At 48.4% G+C, this 26,473-nt stretch overlaps 3 protein-coding genes across 6 annotated transcripts in view; 1 reads left to right on the top strand and 2 right to left on the bottom strand.

Annotated features, from left to right (window-relative positions):
* Shc1 (SHC adaptor protein 1) overlaps positions 1 to 26,473 on the top strand; it is a 34,839-nt gene that overhangs the window by 6,247 nt on the left and 2,119 nt on the right. Inside the window, exons 1-12 of one of the 4 annotated variants that reach the window (XM_051199532.1) lie at positions 17,390 to 17,508; positions 20,673 to 20,840; positions 21,401 to 21,471; positions 21,984 to 22,047; positions 22,163 to 22,282; positions 22,656 to 22,709; positions 23,004 to 23,055; positions 23,243 to 23,369; positions 24,966 to 25,152; positions 25,238 to 25,307; positions 25,392 to 25,523; positions 25,656 to 25,894. In XM_051199532.1, coding sequence (XP_051055489.1) covers positions 20,676 to 20,840; positions 21,401 to 21,471; positions 21,984 to 22,047; positions 22,163 to 22,282; positions 22,656 to 22,709; positions 23,004 to 23,055; positions 23,243 to 23,369; positions 24,966 to 25,152; positions 25,238 to 25,307; positions 25,392 to 25,523; positions 25,656 to 25,894 — 1,281 coding nt within the window. In that variant the 5' untranslated portion in view covers positions 17,390 to 17,508; positions 20,673 to 20,675. Of the gene's footprint in view, positions 1 to 17,389; positions 17,509 to 20,103; positions 20,841 to 21,400; positions 21,472 to 21,983; positions 22,048 to 22,162; positions 22,283 to 22,655; positions 22,710 to 23,003; positions 23,056 to 23,242; positions 23,370 to 24,965; positions 25,153 to 25,237; positions 25,308 to 25,391; positions 25,524 to 25,655; positions 25,895 to 26,473 lie in introns of those variants that run through there. The other 3 variants (XM_051199531.1, XM_051199529.1, XM_051199530.1) reach the window with 3 other exon arrangements.
* On the bottom strand, positions 3,826 to 11,535 carry Flad1 (flavin adenine dinucleotide synthetase 1). The gene is given in 8 exon segments (XM_051199543.1): positions 3,826 to 4,048; positions 4,191 to 4,264; positions 6,591 to 6,780; positions 6,864 to 6,962; positions 7,943 to 8,090; positions 8,699 to 9,443; positions 11,321 to 11,523; positions 11,526 to 11,535. Coding segments are annotated over 8 exon segments (1,605 nt in total). The 3' UTR covers positions 3,826 to 3,912.
* On the bottom strand, positions 13,438 to 17,105 carry Cks1b (CDC28 protein kinase regulatory subunit 1B). Its single transcript, XM_051199544.1, has 3 exons — positions 16,943 to 17,105; positions 14,462 to 14,589; positions 13,438 to 13,939 (listed from the first exon to the last, which is right to left on the bottom strand). Exons 1-3 carry the CDS (start codon positions 16,999 to 17,001, stop codon positions 13,887 to 13,889), a joined length of 240 nt encoding a protein of 79 aa, XP_051055501.1. The 5' UTR covers positions 17,002 to 17,105; the 3' UTR covers positions 13,438 to 13,886.

The raw sequence follows: 26,473 nt of genomic DNA on the forward strand, positions 1-26,473 counted from the left end.
GCAGCTTGGATTACAGAGTGAGAGTCTGACTTAAAAATCAAATCAAAGAAAGCAAGAAAAGGGCACTGGCCCACAGCCATAAAAAGCAGTGACTTCTACTAGTATAATACAGAGTTCCAGAATACATTTCAGATGGGAAGCAGGCTGTTCTGTTACTGCTATATTCTACACTGGCTGCTGGTGCCACAGAGCACTAGTAAATAATCCTTTCTTTTTCAAAAAGAAAAAAGGGAAAAAAAGCATATACACGTAATCCCAGAGCTCTGGAATTTTCAAAAAGAAAAAAGGAAGCGCTAAATGTACTGTTAAGATGCCCTGTACAAAGCTTACACATCAAAGTAAGGTGCATAGTATTCAATCAACCATATAAATATGTCAGTTCAAAAGTGGACATGGTAGACATACCTGTAATTCCAGTTTTCAGGAGACTGAGGCAGGGAAGATGGCTGTTACATTCAAGGTCAGCCTGGGCTACATAGTAAGAACCTATCTCAAAAGAATCAAACGAACCGAACCAAATCCAAACCACACAGAGAATCCAGCCTACTTCTCACTTCAGGTCTGACCTGAGCCACCAGTATGGATGGCCTATATTCTTCTACTGATTACTTCTTTACAGGGCTCACATTGTGCCCTTACTCCATAAAGTCTATTCTCAAATCAGTTCGTGTTCAACACCTTGCTCTGCTTCATTTTAAGCAGCATAAAAACTCAAATTATAGGATGTGGAGGTGGCTCGGTGGTCAAGAACACATACAACATTGGTGTTTTGTTGTTGTTAGTTCTGCTTTTATTCTTTCAAGACAGGGTTTTTCTCTGTAGCCATGGCTGTTACGGAGCTTGATCTGTAGACCAGGCTACCCTCAAACTCACAGAGATTCACCTGCATCTGTCTCCTATGTGCTAGGATTAAAGACGTGCACCACCACTACCCAGCTACTCATAGCTCTTGAAGAGGATCTGAGTTTGACTCCCAGCACTTAGGTTGGGCAGCTCAGCCTGCAGGTCCAGGTCCATGGGGATCCAGTTCGTCTAGCCTCTGTACCATGTACCCACACACAGACAGAATACACATAATTAAAAACAAAAACAAGTGGCTAAGAACACTAGCTGAGCCGGGAGTTGGTGGCACACACCTTTAATCCCAGCACTCAGGAGGCAGAGGCAGGCGGATCTCTGTGAGTTTGAGGTCAGCCTGGTATACAGAGTGAGTAAGCAATACAACACCCCCCCCCCCCCGGCCCGCCGCAAAAAAAGAGAGAGAACACTAGCTGGTCTTCCAGAGGTCCTGAGTTCAATTCCCAGCAGCCAGCCACATGATGGCTCACAACCATCTGGTGCCCTCTTCTGGCCTACATGCAGACAGAACACTGTATACATAATATATAAGTAAATCTTAAAAATAAAAACAAACAAAAAGCAAGCAAACAAAAGCCCATGCTCTAACTTACCCTACAAGGCTTGGCTTATATTTACCTCCATATTATTTTGTTTCTCCATCAGCAAATAATATCTATATACTTAATTCTACAGTTCGATGAGCTTTCCTTCTCGCCTACTAGAATACAAGCTCCACTGGTAGGAATAGGGTTTCCTGTTTATCCAAAGCACCCAGACTTGAACACACCTTTAATCCCAACACTCAGGAGGCAGGCAGATCTCTGCGAGTTCAAGGCCAGCCTGGTCTACAGATCAAGTTCCAGGACAGGCTACAAAGCTACACAGAGAAACCCTGTCTCCAAAAAATAAATAAATAAATAGAACTATTCATTTATTCATTTTTAGAGAGGATCACACTTTGTAGCCCTGGGTGGCCTAGAGCTTACTATGTAGGTCAGATTGGTCTCAAAATCTGCCTCTTGCCTTTCAGGTGCTGGAATTGAAGATTTGGGTTTCCACAACTAGCATATATAGTATGTGTATGACAACAAAAATCAGAATATGGTATAGCATGTTTAGTAGGTGCAAATCCCTGGGTTCAGTCCCCAACACCAAAACTCAAACAACTAACCAAACAAACAACAATAAACAAACAAAAAAGGCCCAGAGAAAAAAGGAATTGAGAAAAAGGCTAAAGAAGAGCTGGTCCCAGCCAGGGAGACAGGAACCACATATTATCTCCAGGTCAGTGTTGCAGGTAAGAAAGAGGCGGGCAATGGCTAGGCCAAAGCGATAGTCGAGAGAAAGAGCTTGGGTGAGGATGTGATAGATATGACCAAGTTGACATACGTGGACACGGACTGCTGTTGATTCAAGGAAAACGTATGTTGGTAGCTGCCAAGGGGAACCGAGGCGCCCATCTACTCAGACTGTGTCCTGATAGAGGTGTGCTGTGATAGGCTGGAAGGGCTGGTGTGATCACACAGGTATTTTCTCTTATAGCTGTCTGAACTGGGACTCAGTATGCTCTCCATGTTCCTTAGAGACAGGGAGCCTCCTAGGTCACATCTCCTGTTTAACAAAGGCGGTCTTTGGTTCCCCGGCCTAGCACCCTGAGCCTCACAGAATATGGCTCTATCCATTTTGTCTGTATTACAGAGTCTGGGAGGAACCTGGCCTTTCTGTTTTGCTCTTCTATCCCAGCACCAGAGTCAACAAGCTTGGTTTTCAGCCTCACTTATCCAGAATCTCTCCTTCCTCAGCCTGCACTCTGGTTCTAAAGCCCTTTCCAGGCACACATGTCCACAGTCCCCTTGAGACATTCAGAAATCCTGGCCTCAAGGCCTATTTATTTTATGTGTAGTTCAGTGATTACCAGAGATCTTAGGGGCAGTCCATTCCTGGTTCTTCAAGTACATGGCCAGATCAATCATCTGGGTTGGTAGGCTCACTGTGCCAATTTTGGAGGAGTACTAGATCCTTCTACAGTCTCATCGGAATCTTAGCCAACAAGCCAAGCTTGTGCCTACTAGAAGTACACCAGAGACAGGAGCTGGAGATGGATGCCCCAGGCTGAGGCAGGTGAGACAGATGAACAACTCAAAGCAGGGTCCATATTTCACTCTTCACTTGTTGGTGGCCCATCCTTGGTGAAGGCCAGCTGGCTCTGGGAGTCTTAGAGCTACAGAAAAGATGGGAGAGCTGGGCTGCAGGTTCCACCACAGAAGCTGCAGCCCAGCTCCTGACATCTGCCCTGCCCATCCCACCTGAGTGATGCAGGTCTTGGTGTCGGGGTGACAGGAGGTTTTCCCTGCCATCACTAATCCAGCAGTTCCTTGAGACACCAGCAACAGAGGAGGATGTAGGCAGCTTCCTTCAGGGTTCGCCATAAGCCCTCCCACCCTGTGCCCATCTTAATGACAGGCACCTGGAGGCCAGTGCCTCGGAGCACATTTCCAAGAGAGAATGGCAGGGCCTGGGTTAGGGGTTGCATCGGTGGCTTCATGTGGCCAGCAGTTCAGTGGAAGGGCGTGGACGCTGCCTTTGGGGCCTTTTATCTACTGTCCCCACCCTAGCAGGCCTCATGACTAAAGACAAAGGCTCTAGGGTCTAGCAAAAGAAGGTTCTAGGCCTTAGAATAGGCTGAGTCAGCCCTATAGACAGGGGTGGTGGTGGTGGTTAGAAGGGAGGGCTTGGCTACTCCATCTTTCACCCTCCACAGCCAGGAGAGCTCTACTTCCCATCCAGCAGGCAGTTCTGTCTTGCCGTCTCCTCCTGTTTGGTGGCTCTGGCTAAGGCTGACAGAAAACATCCCAAGTTCTCTTTCTAGCCCATCCCTGGGCCCTGGAATAAGCATTGCCAGTTCAGAGCTGGCAGCCTTGGGCCACTTGTGCTTCCCTTGACCTTGAAGCAGGAAGGGATGGCCAGAGCAACAGGCACCAACAATGGTGTGTGAGGTACAATTTACTGACATGACAGGTTATACCCCAGGCCAGCCCTGGTCCCTCAGTCTTGTCCCTGGCGTGTGTAAGATTACATGCGGGAGTTCCTTTCCTCATCTTCATTCTCTAGTAGGTATGCAGGACGGTAGACGGGGTGCCCCCCTGGGCTCAGGTACTTCAGGGCTGGGTTCTGCATTGTGTTCTCCCGACTCCCCAAAGATGTGTACCTGGAGTGTTGAAACAGAAGCATGTAGATGATAGGTGAGTTCTCCTTACCCAGCAACCCCTCACCCTGCCCTGCAACACACACACACACACACACACACACACACACACACACACACACACACACACACACCCCAACCTTACCCTCGGTCATACAGGATGCAGTATGGGACAAACAGCTGACGCAGAAAATCCCAGATGTTTCTGTAGGTCCAGTCCTGGGAAATGACAATCAGTTACTAGAACTCTCCTCACCACACCTACCACTGCTATCCTGGGGGAATGGACCCATCAAAGGTACTTTTGTTCCCCTGGCCTCTGGAAGGCTTACCATCTGGATGGCTGCTGTACCTTGCTCTGTGCAGGCTAAGTAGAGAGGTAGGGAAAGTCCTTACCCCTTCAGTTTCCATTCCCCAGCCATTGCCCCTGTGGTAGAAGCTCCAGGAGGATGGTGAATGACTGACTATGTGTTTAAGTCTAGAGCTTCCTGCCATGGTGGAAGTGTCAATCTCCATGTGCATTTGAAATGTGACTAGTATAACTTAAGAAGTGACTTTTAGGGCTGGGGAAAAACAAAAACAAAAAAACAAAACAAAACAAAAAAAAACCAAAAAACCAAAAAAACAAAAAATCAGCTTAGGGGTTGAGAACACTGATTGTTCTTCCAGAGGACCCAGGTTTAATTCCTAGCCTCCACATGGCAGCTCACAACCATCTGTAACTCTAGTTCCAGGGACTCTGACACCCTCTTCTAGCCTCCTCAAACACCTGGTGTGCACATGGCACATGGTACTCAGACATCATGCAGGCAAAACACCCATTCTTAGCCAGGCGGTGGTGGTGCCTGCTTTTAATACCAGCACTCAGGAAGCAGAGGCAGGCAGATGGATCTCTGTGAGTTTGAGGCCAGCCTGGGCTACAGAGTGAGTGCCAGGATAGGCTGGCTCCAAAGCTACACAGAGAAACCCTGTCTCCAACAACAACAACAAAGTGTTTTCTTCTCTCATTTCCTCCTGGCAGGGTCTTACTATGCACTTCTCAAGATGGCCATCTTCCTGCCTTATCTTCCCACCTGCTGGGTGGTGAGGTATGCACCACTAGGTAAGTCTTACTCATCTTAGGCTGACCTTGCTCTTACTATACAGCTGGGAATGACCTTTAGCTTTTGTTCCTCCAGCCACTCCCAAGACCCCAGTGATAGGTATCTAGATTGGAGAAATACAAGGCAAGTGGGGGGCGGGCAGGCTTGGGTAGGTATGGTGCTTTGTGTATCCAGGGAAGCACGCTACCAACTCAGCTCCATCCTGCTTTTATGTGGTACTGGGGCTCGAACCCAGAGCTTTGTACAAGTTAGGCAGGCACTCTACCAACTGAGCCCTTCCTCAGCCCTAATAACAGTTCCAGATTTTTATCTAAGTAAAAAAAGAGGCATGAATCACATGCCATAAATTTCACCCGTTGAAAGTAAATAGTCCATGGCTTTTGTTTTCTTTAGACAGGATTTCACTCAGGCTGGCCTAGAAGACACCGTGAGTCTAGGCTGGGCTTGAAGTCACATAACCAAACCTCTTTCCTCAGCCTCTTAGTGGTCTTAATCATTAGTACTTTTTTCCTTTCTATTTTTGAAACAGAGTCTGATATGCCCAGACTGGCCTCAAAATTCACAATGTAGCCAAGGCTTACCTTGAACCTTAAAAAATTGTATTTATTTATGTATGTGTGCACACACCCACACAGGGAATGTGTGTGGTCAAAGGGCAAGCTGTGGGAGTTAGTTCTCTTCTACTATCTGTGTCCTAGAGATCAAAGTGAGGTCAACAGATTTGGCAGCATGTGTCTTTACTGTTGGAACCATCTTGCCAGCTCTGACCTTGAATTTATAACTTTCCTGAAGGCTGGAATCACAGGCAGGAGCCACTGTTCCTGATTTTCAGGTGTGCAAGTCAAGCACTGTATCACATGAGCTACACCCTCAGCACCACGATCCATATTTCCTTTCTTTTAAATAATTCATTTATTTTTATTTTATGTGCATTGGTGCTTTGCCTGCATGTATGTGTGAGGATGTCAGATCTAGGAGTACAGGCAGTTGCCATGTGAGTGCTGGGAATTGAATCCGGGTCCTCTGGAAGAGCAGCCAGTGCTCTTAACCTCTGAGCCACCTCTCCAGCCCTATATTTAATTTCAATTCCAATTCAAGTATGAACACATGTCTACTATCATATTGGTGTGAGGAGTCAGATCCTCTGGAACTGGAGTTACAGACAGCTGTGAGCTTCCATGTGGATGCTGGGAATTGAATCCTGGGTCCTGAGGAGGAGCAGCCAGCACTCTTAACCCCCGAGCCATCTCTTCAGCCTGACTACCATCACAGTGAAAAGCACAATGCCTGTCACTGAATTAGTGTTCAATATTGATCAAAAGGATGAATGAACAAATAACACTCTCTCCCTTGGGAGACAGAGATCCAGGGCTCTAGCCTCCTCCTAGTGGGCAAGGGGAAGAAGGTACAGGGACCTGAGGGAGACAGTCCTGTCTTATTACCAGCAGCGGGTTGATGCGCATGAATGAAGGCCAGCCAGGGTCGGTGGGACTGAAATGGCTGAGGCTACAAGAGTAAGGGTCAGTCCGTCGGGTGCCCATCAAGACAGCCTCCAACTGCGGGTGCTTTTCCTGAAGCTCACCCAGGGCCTGCTTCATGTTACCCTCAGCTTCTAACACCTGCAGATTATACCTTAAGGAGGAAGAGAACAGAGATGAGCTTCAGGGCAGGCTCGGCCAAGACCCTTGTGGAGCCCAAACATCCAGGTCCAATACCTTTTGATGGTGTCTTGTAGAAACTGTTCCAACTCGGGGAAAGGTGAGATGCTACGGATGTACATGATCTGGAGAGCTTTTGGAACATCAGGAAATTTCCTGGGGAGAGTAAGGATCCAGACTTGCCAGGATGGACAGGAAAGCTGCTCTCCAGAGAGCTCAGTATTCTGTTTGGCTCCTAGAATCAACACCCCCACTCTGCTCCCCCCACCTTTTGTTTGGCTTTTTGAGACAGGGTCTTGCTGTGTAGCCCAGGCTGTCCTGTAATTCACTATGTAGCAGCTGGCCTTAAGCTGTGCAATCCTGCTTTAGCATCCTGAGGGCTGGGGTTAGAAGGTATGTGCTAGTTTGCCTGTTTCATTCCACTCTCAAACTAAGCATCATTTCTGTTACTCTAAAATTAAAAAAAAAAAAAATAAATAAAAACAATAACAACAAAAAACTGGGTCTCAAACAAACAAAAAAACTGGTCTCACTGATTGGCCTGGAACTCACACTATAGACCAGGCTAGCCTCAAATCATAGCAATCTGCTTCCACTGCCTCTCTGTTGTGACTGAAGACACTGACCACCGCATCCAGCTGAGACTTTTTTTTAAGATAGGGCTTTAAAAAACTCATGGGCTGAAGAGTTAGTCCAACAATTAAAAACACTTGTTGCTCTTGCAGAGGACCGGGGTTCCATTCTCAGAACCCACAACCCATTTGTAAGTCCTGGCCCTGAGGATACAACACTCTCTGACCAAGGCTCATATGAGGTGCATACCATACTTAACACTCCCTAGGCTAGCCTCCAGTGCCTGAGCTCAGATGAGGCATCGTCGCTCCCCCTCCTCTGACTGCTACCATGCCAGCTCATAGGCTTTCTGGTAAATCTCGCCTGCACAGCTAGGCTCTGACTTACCTGGGGCGGGGGAAGGTTGACTACATAGATGCTCGATAAATATGGTGGGAATGGCACTGCTCGACCACCCACCTACCTACCTTCCAAGCCCTACCTGTGCACCCTTTCTAGGATTGGGAGCAGGAGAGGTTTTGAGTAGCTCCTTCTGGAGCCTAAGCTCCCAGGGGTAGTCTTACCTCTGCACAGCTGCATGGAAGAGGTGTAGGAGGGCAGTGCAGTCCTTGCCACCATTGAAGCCCACACAGAGCTTGTCGAGGTGGTACCGATCGAGGGCAGTCTCAATGGTCTGCAGGGCACTTGCTACCTTTTTCCCCAGACAAGATCCTGCCATGCAGGCAGGGAAGAGAATGTCAACTACGTATATAAGGCTGTCAAAGAAGTCATGATACCCTTGCTCAAAACTTTTCACTACCCTCCCAGTATTCTGGGATTGAATTCCACTCTTTCATGCTGTCCTGCACTGTCTGTCTCCCCCCCCCCCACCTGCCTGCTACTCAACCCTACCTCAGGGACTGAGAGGTGGGAGTAGGGGGTGCTTGGGTTTCCTTCCATCCTCTGCGACCTTCCAGTAACCCCCAGGTCCAACCAAATCCTCACCACTCAGGTTTTGTCATTTGTTCAGAGAACCTTTCTCTGACCCCAGATCAAAGCTGTTATCTCTGGGGTGAAATCCACTTCAGACGCACATCTCATCTATGATCACGTTTTTAGCAGCTATCCCATTCCTTCTCAAGGCAGAGCACACCTGTTCTGACAAGCGACGACAACCCCACCCAGCACAGTGCGGCTGAATGGAGGTAGTCAGTAGTTACTGGAAGAATGAATGGCTCAACAGCAAATCTCTTCTACTGTTCCTGCCCTCTGCAGCATTACTAGATCTAGAGGACAACCCAGACTCTGGCCCACATTGCCTTCCCCAATGAGACTCCTACCTGACTGAGCGAGTTTGTATACAGCCTCACCAGCCTGCTCAACAGCATTGGGCAGGTAGGGGACCAATGATCCCTGAGGCAGACGAGCAGTCAGATAGGCCAGACATTCCTCCAAGGGCTCTTTTTCCTCAGAGTCTAGAATCAGCTTCACCTGATAGTAATTGCTACCCCAATCAGGGTAGGAACCCAGGCTGAGCCTACGCCCAAAGTGGGCCTGGGCCTCAGTTAGGATGGAGGCAATAGAGCTCTCGGAAGCAGCCACGTACAACTCCTTCACGTGGAATTGCACAGCTGTGTTTTGGAACAGTCCTTTCAGTCCCTCCATCGCTCGCCGCAGCAGCTCCGGTATTCCTGGGAAGAGGTAGACATTTCGGACAGAGACCAGCGGGAACCTGAAGGGCTGGCCAGTGCGAGGATCTGTGCCATAATGCAGGCGGGCAGAGGAGGGCACCAGTGACAACTTCTCCCAACCCACCCCTCCTAAGGTTTTGATGGCTGCTTGGAGCTCAGGATGAGGTTTGAGCTCCTCCCCAAAGGCCCGTGCCACTGCCTCAAATGTCACATCGTCATGCGTGGGGCCGATGCCCCCTGCAGTGAGGACATGAGTGAATTGGCTGGAGAATGAGGTGATCTCAGCTGCAATGGTGGCTACCTCATCAGGTACAACAGAGACTCGGCAAACCTGGACCCCCAGGGAGCGCAGTGTCCGGCAAAGAAAGTAAGTGTTGGTGTCTTGAGTGTGTCCCTAGGGATTGGAGGAAGGACAAGATCGTCAGTGCTGGGGGAGGAAGGGAGAGCGGGAGATAGCTACGTCTGTCTAGTGGGGGGGTGCTCTGTTTTGGGGGGACCTCCTTAGGCTGCCAAGGAGCCTGGAATGGGAACACACATCTGAAATGGACAGAGGGGATTCTCCTTGGGGCTGCTTTGCTATCCATTCATCTGACCTCACTTGCACTTATGGATTTGGTTGCCAATTTTGCAGTTTGCTTTTGACCTCACCTATATTTATAGACTCAATCATTAATTCCGTGTGGCTCTTCGACTTTGTCACCAATCCCAGCAGTTCCAATTTTAGTCCCTGGCTTCAGGTGCCTATTGGGCAGTCTCACCACATCCCTGGCTTTTGTTCACGGTTAGTTAGATCTTTTATTTCGTTAACTCCACTTCTGAAAAATCTCACCATCTTCTCCCTTCCCTGTTTTCACTTCGTTTAAGCTAGGCCTTAATGCCTTTCACCTGGACAATGCTGACAGCCTCCAGCTACTATGCTCTGCTCCCTGTCTCCTAAGTAACCTTTCTAATGTGTCACTGTGACCACTGAATCACTCTGTGCTCAAAAACATGCATGTGTTGTTCCCACTTGCATGCAGGATAAAGTTCAGTTCTTTTGCAATCATTAGAGGCTGGCTGGCTATGTTGTGTTCTTTGCCTTCGCTCCCAGCTTTAACTTCTACTTCTTTATAGAGGGATGAGTAGTTAAAAACTCGTGTTGGAACCTGTCTCAAAATAAAATAAACGAAGATGCTTGTGTTCTAGAGTTGAAGAATGCTTGCTGCTTTTCCAGAATCTGGTTCCCAGTACTGGCACTGGGCAGCTCACAATAATAGCCTTTAATCCCGCTCTAGGGAATCTTCCTCTGGCCTCTGTGGGCATTCCCAGATAGACACACAGACACATAAACATAAAAACCTTTAAGCCTGGCATAGTGGCATACATCTTTAATCCCAGCACCCAGGAGGCAGAGACAGGTGAGTTCAAGGCCAGCCTAGTCTACAGAGTGAGTTCCAGGACAGACAGGGCTACTCAGTCAAATCCTGTCTCAGTTTGTGCTCTGGATGGAGTAAGGAAGAGTTGGATTAGAATTCCATCTCTACCATTTTCTTCCTTTTATTTATTTTGAGACAGGGGTTCTCTGTGTAGTTCTGCTGTCCTGGAACTCACTATGTAAACTAGGTTGGCCTCAAACTCACAGAAATCCACCTGATTCTGCTTTCCAAGTGCTGGGCTGAAGGTCTGTACCACCATGTTCCTGGCACTGTGTAGGCTTGTGACACTGGGCAAATTTCTCTTTGAGGCGGTTTCATAATCTATTGAGATTTGAAATAAAAACCCCAACTTCGTGGATTTGAAATTTGTAAGGCCACATGTAATAAAATAAGTGCATGCCAGCCTCTTGTAAACACTAAAAAAGATCAGGGTCAAAATTACTGTTACAAATCTACTCCTGCCATATCCTCTAGTAACATCCATGATCATCCAGAATAGTCCTCTCTTCTAGTACCTTCCTTCTAGCTCGCCTATCCCGTCTGCTGAACTCCTGGAATAACTCCCAAATAGGCTAGATACACATAATTAAACCTGTGCTTCCTCTACTTACTGTTCCTCCTGTAATTGTTGTGTGTCTCTCCCCTCATCCTAAGTTGTAGGAAACGTGCTACCCATCTTTTCAACAGAAAAACTCAGTAATAGGAGGGTCACTTTTCCTCCAATATGTTAGTACTCGATACAGGGCCCTACTTCGACAAGCAAGAGGATTCCTACCCAGGTTCACCACCTTTCACCGGAAAGAAAGCCCACACTAAAAGAATAACACGCCCTTTCCCTCTTCAGTTCTAGACACACCTTAAGGATCTCATCTCCAACAATGATGATGCCCGCCGTCACACTGCGTCCTGAAGGAAGTTCAGAGGCCCTAGACGCCATGGTCTTGCCCTCTCTGATCTTTTGCAAGACTCTCCAGTAGCCACCCAGAACCCCAAACTGGGGCCGTAAGCACTGAGGGGCTGCCAGGTCTACAGGATACTGGGGGCCATAGCCTGAGTAGAGTCGGGGGTCATGGGAACCTAGAAGAGCCAGAAAAGACAATGGAAGAGGGCAGGAGCATAACTTCTTTCTTAGAGGAAGGCTCAATCTTCTCCAGTCACAACCTTTAGAAACGTTTCCTTTACTGCGGCATCTTTAACGTATTCTCAAGTCCCAGGCTCCTAAAAGCGTCTCGATTCCTATTCCCTTAAAGTGCCATGTTCTTTCAAAACGTACCACTTTAGATATCTCCGTCTGCCGAGCAGGTCTGGGATTTTTCTCTATCTGGATTATCTGCACCTTTAAATGTATCGTCTTCAGGTCACCTGTCCCTTTAAATGTCTTATTCTGGGCCTCGGGCCCCTTTAAAGGCATTCCTTTCCTCCCGCCCGCCACCGGCTAGAACTCAACCTACCTCTGCACCCTTTCTAGCCCGAATTTTGCTTATCTCACCAGGCTTCAGACCATTGATCTCCTATCATCCCACCTGCCTATACTGCCCCTTCACAGGGTCCTTCTCCTTCCTTTCCGCGTGTCCTACGGCAGCTTCCGTAGTCAAAGTCCCGCCTTACAATACTTTATGTTGATTGGCTATTCTGGCTGTCGCTTACTCCTATCAATGGTCCTGTTGGTCTAGCTGGCAGTCGCTTACGGGCTTTATCTAGGTTCTGAAGGAAATGCTAAGTTGTTATTGGCAACACCACGTGGTCATCGCTGTCCGGAAATAAAAATAGGGTCCGGGCTTTTGCCCGTGGAGGACGGGACTTTGGGACACGAATGAACCTTACTGGGAGGTTCTTTAAGGATTGTTGGGTGCCGCTTTCTAGTACTGTAAGGAAATGAAGGTCTGATTCTGTTTCATTCAAATACTAAAAACATTTAGATAGGATCCCACTGTATAGCCCTGGAACTTATTTATACAGAACAGCCTGGCCTTGAACTCTAACTCTTGCTACGGAGCGCTGGGATTCAAGGCTTGTGCTAACCACGCCTCACCACATTCTCACCCTTGTGTACACATTACTGTTCTCTTTAGCTAAGGCTAATTCTAGACTAAGGGGTCAGGGGCTGGTATTGGCATAAAGGCATTGCCTTTTTTTTTTTTTTTTTTTTTTTTTTTTTTTTTTTGAGATAGGGTTTCTCAGTGTAGCCCTGTCTGGCCTGGAACTTTGGAGACTTGACTCCCAAGTGCTGGGACTAAAGGTGTGCTGAGATGTTTCAGTCACTCCAAAGAATTACTTGAAACTGTCCAGATAGTTCTAATACTCAACCACATTTGAAATAGGTCTCCAGCCATTAGTCAGATCTGACAAGCCACAGGTGCTTGAGTCCTACAGCAGGGAACAGCTTTAACACTCCACTCCCTGTCCCCATCTTCACTGGCTCTTTAAGTGTTGTAAATACGTAAATGACAACTTCTGACTGTAGGAAACAGTTAATTTGCTTTGATGAGACAAGGCTGTCCCAGTAAAACCATTATCTCAGGCTAGTAATGAGTGAAATACACTTCAGCAAAAAATTTTTAAAAAAACATTTATTTAATGTACACTGGGGGGGGGGTACATGCCTGCAAGTATGTCTGTGTAAGGGTGTCAGGTCCTTGGAACTGGGGTTATAGACAGCTGTGAGCCACTATGTGGGTGCTGGGAATTGAACCTAGGTCCTTTGGAAGAGCAGCCAGTGCTCTTAATTGCTGAGCCATCTCTCCAGCCCCTCAACAAAGGTTTTTACAGTAAGTCCAATTAAAACAGATTATAAATTAGTTATTGCAATATCCAACTAAACCTCATTACTGCAAAGAGCCAAGTTTTCACCATCTACCGGAAAGGCTGGTTCCAGAATGTCACCTTGGTTGTAGGACGGCGGAGTGGCTCAGAGGCAATGGAGGGTGGGGGACACACAATGACATAGGGATAGGACAACCTTATAACCACAGCTTTAGATTATAAAAACTTCCTTTAATCAAAGCTTGTAACATGGAAGAGATTTGTCAGATAAAATGGAAAGTTTCCAATACATTGAAACATAAATCCATAAGTCACTATAAATACAATACCCAATAGTAAAAACCACAACGGCAAATTCACACCACCCCTGTAACAGCCATGATCTGATTTTCACATTCTTCAGAGTGATGGAAAGTATGGCCTGCTGGATACAGAGCACACTAGGTCTTTGAGGTCACACTCATCTGACAGGTTGTGGCATTGGTGGCTCAGCTCAAGAAGCAAAGCAGGTACCAGCACATTCAAACAGTATACTGAACGAACATCCTTTAAATATCAAAATGAGAAAATAAGAGAGCAACATAATCATGCTATCTGAAAGATGGTAGGAAGGAAGGACCGCTGAGTAAAGCTTGAGGCTGAAAGGTGGTTCAACAGCTTCATTTCTTTGGCTTCTTGGGCAGTGGCCGCCGGAATAGTAAGATGTGAGGTTCTGAAAGAATTGGTGAAATCTAAGAAGGAAACTCACACCATTCAAGCAGTATTCTACCAATGTTGTGTCCCCCCCCCAGCCACACCCACTCAAGTTTCACAACCAAACTAGACATAAGCACACTGCCTTAGAAGCAGCCCCCAGTCTGGCTTTTCTGCCATGAACAGAATTCTTTTCCTCTGCTGTCCATACAGCCTGGGTGTCTGGTGTCTTAACACGAAACAGATTGCCCATGTTTGTTTGGAACACATGCAATTATTTGCAGAGGTCATAATCAGGGTATATGTGGTCTTGAAGAGTACCCTTCAGTTCAGTTAACTACAGGGGTGTTTTGGCTTGTTTTTGTTTGTTTTAGTAAGGTTGTCCCTGATCTTCCTACATGTTTTTACTCTCATTTTTGTCACACTAGGTTCTTTGCATAGGGAAAGAGGGACAGAACCCTAAAATGATACCCCCTCCCTCTATTGCTTTGGTTTGTAATCTTTCTTCAGTCAGAATGAAGCTTCCTTAAATTGCACTAACCTGGTTCATGGATCATATAATGGACCCATCCCTGACTCTGCTGAACGCCAAGATTTCTCCATTCAGATTCAGACATCAAATGGGTTTTAGGGACCAGCTTGGCTATGTCCTTGGGCAACATGACATGCCTGTAACAGAAACATGTGAAGAGTTCGTGTTAGTCGGGGATAAACTGACCTATATACAAAGACAAGCAAGGGAAAACATGCTGAGTGTGGTAACTCACACCTGTAATTCTGACACTCACAGGGGTATGGCCTGAGGATTACAAGAGTTTGAGACTATTCTGGGCTACAGAGAATCTGTGAAAACAAGCAAGTAGCTAGGCATGGTGGTGCATGCCTTTAATCCTAGCACTTGGGAGGCTGAGTTAGATGTATCTCTAAGTTCTAGGCCAGCCTGGTCTACAGGTTCCAGGCTATAGAGAAACACTCTTATGGGAAAAACAAGAAACAAAACCAGCAACAACAACAACAACAAAAAAAACCCAAACCAAAAGAAAACTAAAGCAGCATCTACTTCCTGATATCAGGGATTTGTATGATCTTACAGTGGAATATTGTGCAACAGAGGCAGCCAGAAACAGTTTGTTTGTTTGTTTGTTTGTTCTTCGAGACAGGAGGTTGTCCTGGAAATCACTCTGTAGACCACCAGGCTATCTTTGAACTCACAGAGATCTGCCTGCCTCTGCCTCCAGGGTGTTGGGATTAAAGGCGTGCATTATCACTGCATGGCTCGTTTTCTAACCTTTACAGGATGTGCTACAACACGTAGGAAATCCCATGCTTTCCTAACTAAAGGTCAATGGCAAAAAAGTTATCTGACTTGACTCAAGACCACTCAAGTAGAGCTTATCAAGCTCAATGAAAATATACTAAATGCTACCTCTGTAGTAATAACAAGAGCCCTAGCCCCGTAATTCTAGGCCATGTCAGAAAAGAATTCACACTCTAGCAAGTCCCAGGCACAAAATTGTAACTTCAATGCACAGGACCAAATCACCCACCCCCCCCCCCAAACAAAAATGCCATCACTAAGCTAAAAGTTAAATCTTGGGGATGAAAATGTCAGCCATGAAAATGTCATAAGAAAGATGTTTTATTTACAGCCATGGGAAACAGCTGAGAACAAAAGTTAATTGGATCCAAGAAGGATGTGGCTGTTTATCCCATCTAAGTAACAGGCCTGCTTGACCCTGCTTAGTTCCTGAGACCCAGGTGATGTCAGTAAAATGGTGTGTGTGTGTGGGGGGGGGTTTCTTGCCAAATAAATAAATATAAATATATATATATATTTATCAACACACATCAATTCTCCAGGCTGCCAAAAGGCCTGATGTAGGACAAGTGAAGAGATACAGGAAAGCTAATTTTCATTATATGTTCTCTAAGTGAAGGAGTGATGATACAAACTAGAAAGTTGCTTTAAGTATTACAAGCAATACATACCAGCGTAATATCAACCTTTGTAGAACTTGTGTTCTCTCATTTTCAATTTAAATTAAAGAACTTGGTACTATCACATCCAAATGCTTGCACATTCAGTGCAAGGATGTCTTTACAATCCTTAGCTGATAACCAGTACTTTAGACTCATATGTTATTTCTCTTCCCTGTGTTCTAAGAATGTCATCTCAGGCGTCTCCTCTAGCGAAAGTTCCCCAGCCTTCCTCCTTCGTTGAAGCTCTCCTCACACCTGTACTCAGCTCTAGCACAACAGAAGTTACTTTTTCATGGAGTCAGCGTAATACATGGATTTTTAAGTTCGTCATAAGCACTGACCATGCACTACTTTGCACTTTGTTGTCTCGAGACAGGGTACAGGCTGGGTGGAACTTGTGGCAATCCTGCAGCCTCACTGTCCCGAATGCTGAGATTAAAGGTGTGAGATATCGTACTAGTTTAGCCTGCACCGTAACAGAACACTTGCAACCTGTGTGCACACCATAAATGCTCAAGTATTTGAAGGACATCTACCTACGCCCACAGTCTCTATGCCACTCCAAGTCCTGTGAACCCTCTACCTAACACAGGGCTGACAACCACGCTCCTGTTCTTTCATAAACTAATAACCAACACTGAAACTCTTACGGAACTGTCCTTTCATTGAGATCACGAAATTTTCAACTTTCTAAACTAGACTTTGGAATTTCGGTAAAGCGAGCAATTCCTACTAGGCAAATTAACCTGCGCCAACAGTTATTCGAGTGATGTGGAAATTCCCAACGGTGAAGCTGATCAGAACTCCTAACACGCTATTTAACAACCGGTCGACTCTAAATTCCCTTTCATTGTTTTATGGCCTCCGTCTACCTTTCGCGCATGCGCCTAACTAATGCAACCCCCCCCCCAGAAAACCCCCTTGCGCACGCGCCGGTTCTCCCCCCCCTCTCGTCCCTCCCCCCCCCCGGGCCACTAACGCCTCGTGTGCTCTCTTTGGTCAAGGCGCACAACTTGGCTGTAGTCCCCGCGCCGGTACTAACCGGTACTCGAACTCCTCGTCGTCGTATTTGTCCGAATAGTAAATCTGTTTGTGCGACATGACCGGTCTGCCCAAGGGCCCTCAGCCCCTCAGCCCCGCGCCGCTGGCCTCCAGACAACTCCCAGCAGCACGCGCTCCCTCCCTCTTTGGCCTCGCTTTCAAACACACCGCCCGCACTTCCTATTGGTCTCTTGGGCCGAAGGCGGGACAGCTCCGTTTTGAAGTTCGCGATTGGCTTGCGTTGGCGTCTCCGCGAGTCGTAAATGGAGTGCCGTGCTCAGGTTTCTGAAGAATGAGCTGGGTCAAAACTAGGACTCTCATTGGCTCCTACTGAGCCCCGTGCGCCTGTTCGTGCAGCCATTGGCCAGCATCGGAAAGCAGACGGGTAAAGGAGGGACGGCGAGGTAGGGGGTCAGGGGTTAGTGAGGCCGGAAGTGAGTGTAATAAAGTTTGTCTGGGGAGGCTGAGGCCGGGGGAGAAAGTTGGGGCGGTGACTTAAGCCGACAGTTACGTGATCCGGAACCAGATCAGCCCGCGGTCCGGTGCCGAGACTCCCATGCGACCCTGGTGAGTGTAGACTTTCTCTCTGTGGCTGACCCACTCCTCCTCCACCCCGGAACCCTCTCCCTGGACCCTACTTCCGGTCGTGTTGTATAAGTCCCGCCCCCGAGACCCTCTCCCCGGAAGTCCCACCTTCCAACTTCAAGGGGCTCCCCGAACCCCTATTTGTCTCCTGGCGTCGCGACCACACCCTGTCGTCCACTTCTCTAGAAACCCTACCCCTAGATAGGTTTTCCTAGCTCCACAGGATTATAGTCTTTTCAGCTCTCTGAAACTCTCTTCTCAGGATTCTCAACTAAACCTAGTCTATCAAAAGCCCTGCTTCCAAAAGGGGCAAAACCTTGCTTTTGAAAGAACGGTTCGGCTTTGTAGAAGTGACGCCTCTCTGGGGGCCCGCCCCTTCTGGGCCCCGCCCCTTCCACTGTCCACGTCCGTCCCGGGAATGTGGCGCACTCTTCGTAAGGGACCAGGTCCCCTCCTGAGGCTTCGTCCAGAACTTAAGACCGGACATGGAGAAGCCTTAAGTTCTGGACGCTTCACGCTCTCCTATATCCCTCTCCTTTCTTTAAGCCTTGGCTTAGTTTTCCTGAGCTCTCGTGCTCCATCAGGTGGGAGGTTTTAATATGTGATTGTAAGGAGATTATTGCCAGCGTCCTGCTGGCACTCCCCCCCCACTCCCGTAACCTCTGATTGAATTAAGTTGAAGGGGCTGGGTTTCGATTTTTGGCTGTAGAATGGTTGAGAGTAGAGACTGTCGACCCCACTCCCTCCTGGGTCAGCCAGCCAGCCATAGGTGCTTCCTACCTGTGGCTGGATTGCACTAAGTTTAGGTTTGTGTGAACCTAACAGGAGGGAAAGGGTTTTTTTTGTTTGTTTGTTTGTTTTGTTTTTTTCCATCAGAAGAAAAACTGTTTTGGAGTCGGGAGTAGGGGTTAGTGCCTTTTCCGTTGTTTTTAAAAGAGCCCTCCCCCTAACTAGATAACTCCTGTTTGGCATTCATCCTGACGCCACTTCCCCAACCTTCCCTGCTGGAAACATTCCTGAGGCTTTTGCCATTTCCTGCTATTTGCTACCCCTACAGCTTCCTCCCTGCTGGGGTGTAAAACGCCGCTCTCCCCCAGCCGCCACTACCTTGTTTTGGCCCAGTAGATAATCTCCCGTCTCTTTAAGCAAATTTAAAGGTTCATGCTTCCTTTTTTTCCCAAATGTGCACACTATTGGTCATTCCTTGCCTCTGGATATGAACGCTCCCAGAGAAAGCCGTCTCACAAGATGAGGACTTCATTGTGTATGTCTGTGTGTTTGGAAGTGTATGGCTGTGGCAGAACTTTTTCCTCCTTCTCTACGAGCTGAGGTCTTAGCAAACGGGATGATAGAATTTCTTTTCAGGACGAAGTACAGTGTTCAGTAACGGCTCTCCTGGGATGGGGACTAAGGGCAAGTGAAAAAGTGGAAGAATATTTAGCCCGTTTTAAGTGCTGGTATTGTCATACAGTTTTTAATTCTCCAAAATAAACCTAAATGTAGTTTGGAGGTGAGCCTGTAAGAAACTACCTTTTACTTCTTGTATTTGGTCACTTTTTTTTTTTTAATGAAGGAAATAAGTGATAGTTTATTCTGGAGTAATGCTGATTGGTCACTTTCTTTAACTTCCTGATGGCCTTTAGCAGAGCTGTGGCAGGAAACTGTGGGCAAAGGAATATGAGTTGGTGTTATTATGCAGTTATGGCCAGATCCCAACTTCTGGTATCCCTTTCTCCTTCCTGTCTTTATTAACACTGATTTGTTTATGGCCCTATTATCCTTTTGTGGCTTGTAGGCACACCCTTCTACTAGTGTGAGGGACACTGTTGGGTGGAGCTTACAGCCTGCAAGGAGAGAAATAGGTCCAAAGCTATCTTGATCCCTCTACATCCTCTGGAAAGGGGTCGAGGAAGCCCATTGGTCCTGGGTAGGTGACTTGTCTAAAGAACAGGCTTGCTCCAGCTCTTGCCTGGTAGCTCCCAGATGCACACCCAAGTTGGCCTTATTCCTCCTACTTCAGCTTTGTTTTCCCTCTTGGCCTCGGTCTACACCCACTGGGGCTACTTTCCCTTCCTAGTTCCTTGCTCTTGTCCACAGCTGTTGTGGCTGAAGATGCTAATGGCCCAGGTTCCCTGGGGCTGCCACCTCACTCACTGTATAGTGGGGGTGGGGACGGTCTGGGCTGTAAGAGAAATACTAAACTCTAGGTCACACCCCCCCCTCCCTTTCCACCCTCAGCAGCTTCTGTTTCCTCCTTTATCCCTCCTAGCCTTACTGGCTTCCTGCTCTCTCTCTTTGGCTTGCCCATGTCAGTTTGGATTGACCCAGAGTTCCTCCTAATGCCTTACTTTCTTCTTTTTCTATTCCATCTTTCTCTCCTACCTGGCACCTCCAGCCTCCCCAGACAGACCACTAGTTGTTTGTATAGGGCAAGGGAGAGTAGCCTGGCTAGCACACATTGTGTGGGGAGGTGTCTCTGCCACTCTGAGCCTGTGAGTCAGCACTGTGCTTGGGATTGGTCTGTCTCCTTAGTTCCCCGCCCCCGGGGAGGAGCCAGTCAGCTCTGGGTCCAGCCTGTACTCCTCAGTCTTAAGAGGCTTCCTCGCTGGGCTGGGCAAGGATGTGGCCTGAAACTGTCTAGATCTTTCCTGAGAGAGCAGAGGCCACTTGTCCTTCGCCACCCTGAGTCCTCTGTTATCACCAGGCTGCAGAGGTCAGACCAGGCTAAGGGCCTGGGGATGCCCCCCTGCCTGGCCCCCTTGCCTGAATTTGGCAGGGGGGCCGGGCTGGGCCAGGCAGCAGCCCCCCTTCTCACCCCAGCCATGGATCTCCTACCCCCCAAGCCGAAGTACAACCCACTTCGAAATGAGTCTCTGTCATCGCTGGAGGAGGGGGCTTCAGGGTCTACCCCCACAGAAGAGCTGCCTTCCCCGTCAGCCTCATCCCTGGGACCCATTCTGCCTCCTCTGCCGGGGGACGACAGTCCGACTACTCTGTGTTCCTTCTTTCCCCGGATGAGCAACCTCAAGCTGGCCAATCCTGGGGGGCGCCTGGGGCCTAAGGGGGAGCCAGGAAAGGCTGCTGAAGATGGGGATGGGAACGCAGGGGCAGCCCTTCGGGACTCAGGCCTCTTGCCCCTCCTCCAGGACATGAACAAGCTGAGTGGAGGCGGCGGGCGCAGGACTCGGGTAGAAGGGGGCCAGCTGGGGGGCGAGGAGTGGACCAGACACGGGAGCTTTGTCAATAAGCCCACACGAGGCTGGCTGCATCCCAACGACAAAGTCATGGGACCTGGGGTTTCCTACTTGGTTCGGGTGAGTGAACATCCTCCTTTCCGCCCCCTCCCATACCCCATCCAGTTCCTCTGCTCACTCCAGATTTGCTGGGACTTCCTGCTTCCCCCCCCCAACATCTGTGGCATTTCCCTAGTTCTTAACCCTACCTCATCCCTTCTCCAATTCCATGCCCTTCTGTTCTAGCCTGGGAATCTTTTGCCAGGGTCCCCTTTCCTTTGACCCCTACCCCCAGCTTACACAATGGTCAAGTACATCAGAGGCTTTTAGTAAGTGTTGAATGAAAAATTACTTCTGGATTCTTCCCTCTAGACTCTTCCCTTTTCCAGAAGTGTCACTCAATCCCACCCAATGCCTGCTACTCCTCACAATCTCTGCACAGTGCATGAAGGCCCTCTTTGGTGGCTCTTCCTCACTATGGGGTGGTAGCTCCAGGCAGGAAAAAGGCTGCTTCACCTTTACGTCCCTTAGGGACTACATAGGGCTAGGGCACAGTCCTAGAACCTTCTGCAAAGGGGGGGGGGGCGTGGGTGGGGGAGGGGGCAGCTGATCCCATTCTTGCCTCCTTCCTTCCCCCACAGTACATGGGCTGTGTGGAGGTCCTGCAGTCAATGCGAGCCCTTGACTTCAATACCCGGACCCAGGTCACCAGGTTAGTGGAGAGGCAGGTATACTGTTGAAGTCCTAGGCTTAGTGAAGTTACAGAAGTCTCAGTATGGAGGACAAGGGAAGTTGGGCAGGCATTTGATGGTGGTGCTGATGGTGACTTCTCATGGGGTGGCCAAGAGAACTCAAAGTTACAGAAGTGTGTCTGATTGAAAAGAGCCAACTCTGGTTTGGAGCGCCACCTTACCTATCCAGCCTTGGAGACTGTGGGAAGATGGATTGGAAAAGGTGGAGTAGGAGGTTGCTGCTGCTTTTGGGAAGGGAATGGCACATTTGGTAACTGGCAAGAGGTGGGGCTATAGCCATTGAGGCCCTAACCCAATCAGCCAGGAAGCAGCCCCTCAGTGTCATCAAATATTAAAGGCCCTTAATTCAATCCACCACGACAAAGAGCCTGGAGTGCTCTGAGAGTCTGGCCTGGCCTTCCCCTCCCCCACCTTGTGGCAGCCCCAGGCAATGGGAGGCCAGGAGTGGGTCTGAGTACCCCTGTTTCTCCAGGGAGGCCATCAGTTTGGTGTGTGAAGCCGTGCCTGGTGCCAAAGGAGCGACAAGGAGGAGAAAGGTATATGTGGTTGGTGGCAGGCAGGGGAAGGCAAAGGCAGGCACTGAGGGGAGGAGGCAGGAGTGTCCCCTGCTGTTGGCAGTGCTCAGATTCTGAGACTTGGGGACTTTCCTAGCCCTGTAGCCGCCCACTCAGCTCTATCCTGGGGAGGAGTAACCTGAAGTTTGCTGGAATGCCAATCACTCTCACTGTGTCCACCAGCAGCCTTAACCTCATGGCAGCAGACTGCAAACAGGTGGGTGGAGCTGCTGAAAGGGATCTGGGTAGTTATGGGAGGACCAAGGGGGAATCTGGAGGCCAGAACCCTGGAGTCCTCATGAGCAACTGCAGAGTAGAGGAGGGACAAATTAGAGGGGTTGGGTATAGTGACAAATTTAATCCCAGGACTCGGGAGGCAGAGGGGGGTGTTTGAATTCCAACTATACAGCAAGACCCCGCACCCCTGTACCCCCTCCCCAATAGAACGAAATTAGGAGAATGTAGGAATAGAAGCCAAGAGAATGAGACTGGGGCTCTAAGGCTCTAAGCTGGGGTGAGGGTACACACTGAACCCTGAGGCTGCCTGACGTTTACCATTCCCTTCCTTCTGCGTCCCCTGTCCTCATCAGATCATTGCCAACCATCACATGCAGTCTATCTCATTCGCGTCTGGTGGGGATCCGGTGAGTTGGGGAACAGAGAAAAGATGGGATGGGGAATGAGAGACTAGGGGTTAAGATGATACTGGCTAACCAAAAAAAAAGAAGGTGGTGGTACTGACTAGAGGATGGGTGTGGTGGCACACGCCTTTAATTCCAGCACTCTCTGAGTTTCAGGACAGCCAGAGAAATGCTTTTCCAAAAACCCGTGAGGGAGAGAGAGGATTGTGGGATTATCTGAAATGGACAGTCTTAGGGGTCAGATAAGATGGAGTTATAGAATTTAGCTAACTGGTCTCTTCTGAATCTATCCTCTAGGACACAGCTGAGTATGTTGCCTATGTTGCCAAAGATCCCGTAAATCAGAGAGGTGAGGCTTGTGAGCAACACTGGGTAGGGCCAGTTATCTGAGAAGTAAGTGGGATCACTTTCCCCTACTCTTATCAGTTACACTTGATGGGACTATCCTGCTGAGGATTGGGCTTGGGCGGCTCCTTCAATATGTGCTTCCAACACCCTACCTCAGAGCTCACTGGCAGTTTCTACTGTGCCCCCAGCCTGCCATATCCTGGAGTGTCCTGAAGGGCTTGCTCAGGATGTCATCAGCACCATCGGTCAGGCCTTTGAGTTACGCTTCAAACAGTATCTCAGGAATCCACCTAAGCTGGTCACCCCCCATGACAGGTGAGCTGGGGTAAAGAGTGTGAGGCAGCTCCGGAGCCTTAGGCTGGGGTTGGGAGTAGTTTTCTCTTCCCATGCTTGAGTGACCCTGCCTCCTTCTTCCTACTGTGTTAGGTCTCCAGTGGCCCAGCAGGAAAGTCTGATGAGGGCCATGCCTACTGCAGGGGCAGTTTCTTCCTTTTGTTTGCCTAGGGTGGGGTTATATTCCAGCACCTCCCACTAACTTGCCTTTCTTAGTGGATGGACTCTGGCTCAGGTTCCTCATTTTTAGCCTATCCCTGTGTGGTTTTTTATTATCATTTTATGGTTTTTTGAGACAGGGTTTATCTGTGTAACAGCCCTGACTATTCTGGAACCTCTCTGTAGACCAGGCTGGCCTGGAACTCACAGAAATCCACCTGTCTCTGCCTCCCAAGTACTGGGACAAAAGGCGTGTACCACCACTGCCTGGTTTATCCCTGTGTTGTTAAATACTTTTTTCCCCTTAAAGATTATTTTTATGTGTATGTGTGTTTTACTGCATGTATGTAAGTGTATATAGTGCTTGTGGAAGCCAAAGAGGGCATTGGATCCCTGGATCTGGAATTAAATGTGGTTGTGAACTGCCACGTGAGCTCTGGGAACCAAACCTGGGTCCTCTTTACCACACTCCCCCCATTCATTGTTCTGTTCTTTCCTGCCTCTGAAAGTTATTACGAATTTAGATTTTAGCCAGGCGGTGGTGGCACACGCCTTTAATCCCAGCACTCAGGAGGCAGAGGCAGGCGGATGCCCAAGTTTGAGGCCAGCCTGGTCTACAAAATGAGTTCCAGGATTGCCAGGGCTACTACTTAGAGAAACCCTGTCTCAAAAAGAAAAAAAGAAAGAAGAAAGAAATAATGTAGATTGAGAAAATATTTTCTTTTTTTTCTATATGTGTATATGTGTTTGCATGTGTTGTGTGTGTGCAAGTGTACCCACATGCGTATGCTTATAGAGCGGTCTGAAGTTGATAACAGATGTCTTCCTCTATTGCATCACACTTTGTTTATTGAAGGTCAAGATCTTTCGGTGACCTGGAGCTTACCAGATATAGCTAGGGCAACTTGTCTCTGCCTCCAGAGTGCTGGGGTTATAGGTGGCCACCATTCTTGTACAGGTGGCCTGGCTTGTATATGGGTTCTGGTAATCTGAACTCTGAGCTGTTTCCCAAGCCCTAGCATCTCTTTTACCTGAGATTCCTATGTTTTTTGCCCCCCCCCCCCAAGTTTCAAGAAATACTGTGACATCGGGGATTTTGTGAATATCCCTTTTTTGGATAGTGCTTCCACCCTTCTTAGGAAATACTATAGCTGTCAAAAGTAAGTTTTTGGTTTAAAACCAAATAAAACCTCTCAATTCTACCTCCTTTCAGTTGAGATACTTTGTGCAAATCTCTCCAACCCTGATTTTTATTTTTAAAATCTTGGAAGCAATACCAGCCTTACAGGGTTATAGCACCAATCCTCAGGTGTGACCCACATAGTATATGCCTAGTATGTGATCACTGTTCTCGTCCCTTCTTGGGTCTCTTGGCCACCACATATTTACACCCACCTCACTCCATCTTTCTCTTCTCAGGATGGCTGGCTTTGATGGCTCAGCTTGGGATGAGGAGGAAGAAGAGCCACCTGACCATCAGTACTATAATGACTTCCCAGGGAAGGAACCCCCTCTTGGTGGGGTGGTAGACATGAGGCTTCGAGAAGGGGCTTCCCGACCCACTCTGCCCACTGCTCAGATGTCCAGCCACTTGGGAGCTACACTGGTAAGCTTTGAGGATGGAGACCTCCAGTCCAGGGTCTGGGTGGCTGGCTGGCTAGGGCCTTGATCTCACCTGATTTTTCTTACAGCCTATAGGGCAACATGCTGCAGGAGACCCTGAAGTTCGTAAACAGATGCTGCCTCCACCACCTTGCCCAGGTCGGAACAATTTGCTGACTGGGACAGAGATGGGTACAGAGGACATGGCTGGGATTGACATAGTCTTGTGTCTTTCCTTAACAGGCAGAGAACTCTTCGATGACCCTTCCTATGTCAATATCCAGAATCTAGACAAGGCCCGGCAAGCTGGGGGTGGGGCTGGGCCTCCCAATCCTTCTGTTAATGGCAGTGCACCCCGAGACCTCTTTGACATGAGTGAGTGAGTCTCTTGTAGCCCCGCCTCCCTTTATTCTTCTTTTCCACCTGTCCTTACCCACTGACTGCCTAGAGTCTGAGTCTCAGGTGTATTTTGGGCCAGTTCTCCTAGCCATCTTTCTACACCCTTAGAGCCCTTTGAAGATGCCCTTCGGGTACCTCCACCTCCTCAGACCATGTCCATGGCTGAGCAGCTCCAGGGGGAGTCCTGGTTCCATGGGAAGCTGAGCCGGCGGGAGGCTGAAGCACTGCTGCAGCTCAATGGTGACTTCCTGGTTCGAGAGAGCACAACCACACCTGGCCAATATGTCCTCACTGGCCTGCAGAGCGGGCAGCCCAAGCACCTGCTTCTGGTGGATCCTGAAGGTGTGGTAAGTGGCAGAGGTGTATGTAGCAGGCAGTAGAAAGAAAAAGGTACCTTTTCCTCTCCTTATTGCTGCCTTTTTTTTTTTTTTTTTTTTGAGACAGGGTTTCTCTGTAGCTTTGGAGCCTGTCCTCTATAGACCAGGCTGGCCTCAAACTCACAGATATCTGCCTGCCAAGTGCTTCGATTAAAGGCGTAATCTACCACCACCTGGCTCCTTATTGCTTTCTAGACTTTTCTTTGCTAGAGGCTTTCCATGGGCCTCCTTTGCTCTTCTAGATACTTGGTATCTGCTGGCAGTGGTTTAAGGTTCCTTCCCTTAAGGAGTCTTGAGTCTGAGCTGTGTTTCTTTTCTATTTTGATTTTTCTAGACAGAATTTCTCTCTTTATGTAACAGCCGTAGCTTTCCTGGAACTCACTCTGTAAACCAGGCTGGCCTCAAACTCACAGACATCAGCCTGCCTCTGCCTCCTGATGTTGGGATTAAAGGCGTGAGCCACCACCACTCTGCTGGCTCTGAGCTGTGTTCTTCACAGTTCTGACCAGACCTTAAGCCTACCAATACCAGACCTAGAAAGTACTCACC

Source organism: Phodopus roborovskii, unplaced genomic scaffold (genome assembly GCF_943737965.1).
Source record: "Phodopus roborovskii unplaced genomic scaffold, PHOROB, whole genome shotgun sequence".
Lineage (NCBI taxonomy): Eukaryota > Metazoa > Chordata > Mammalia > Rodentia > Cricetidae > Phodopus > Phodopus roborovskii.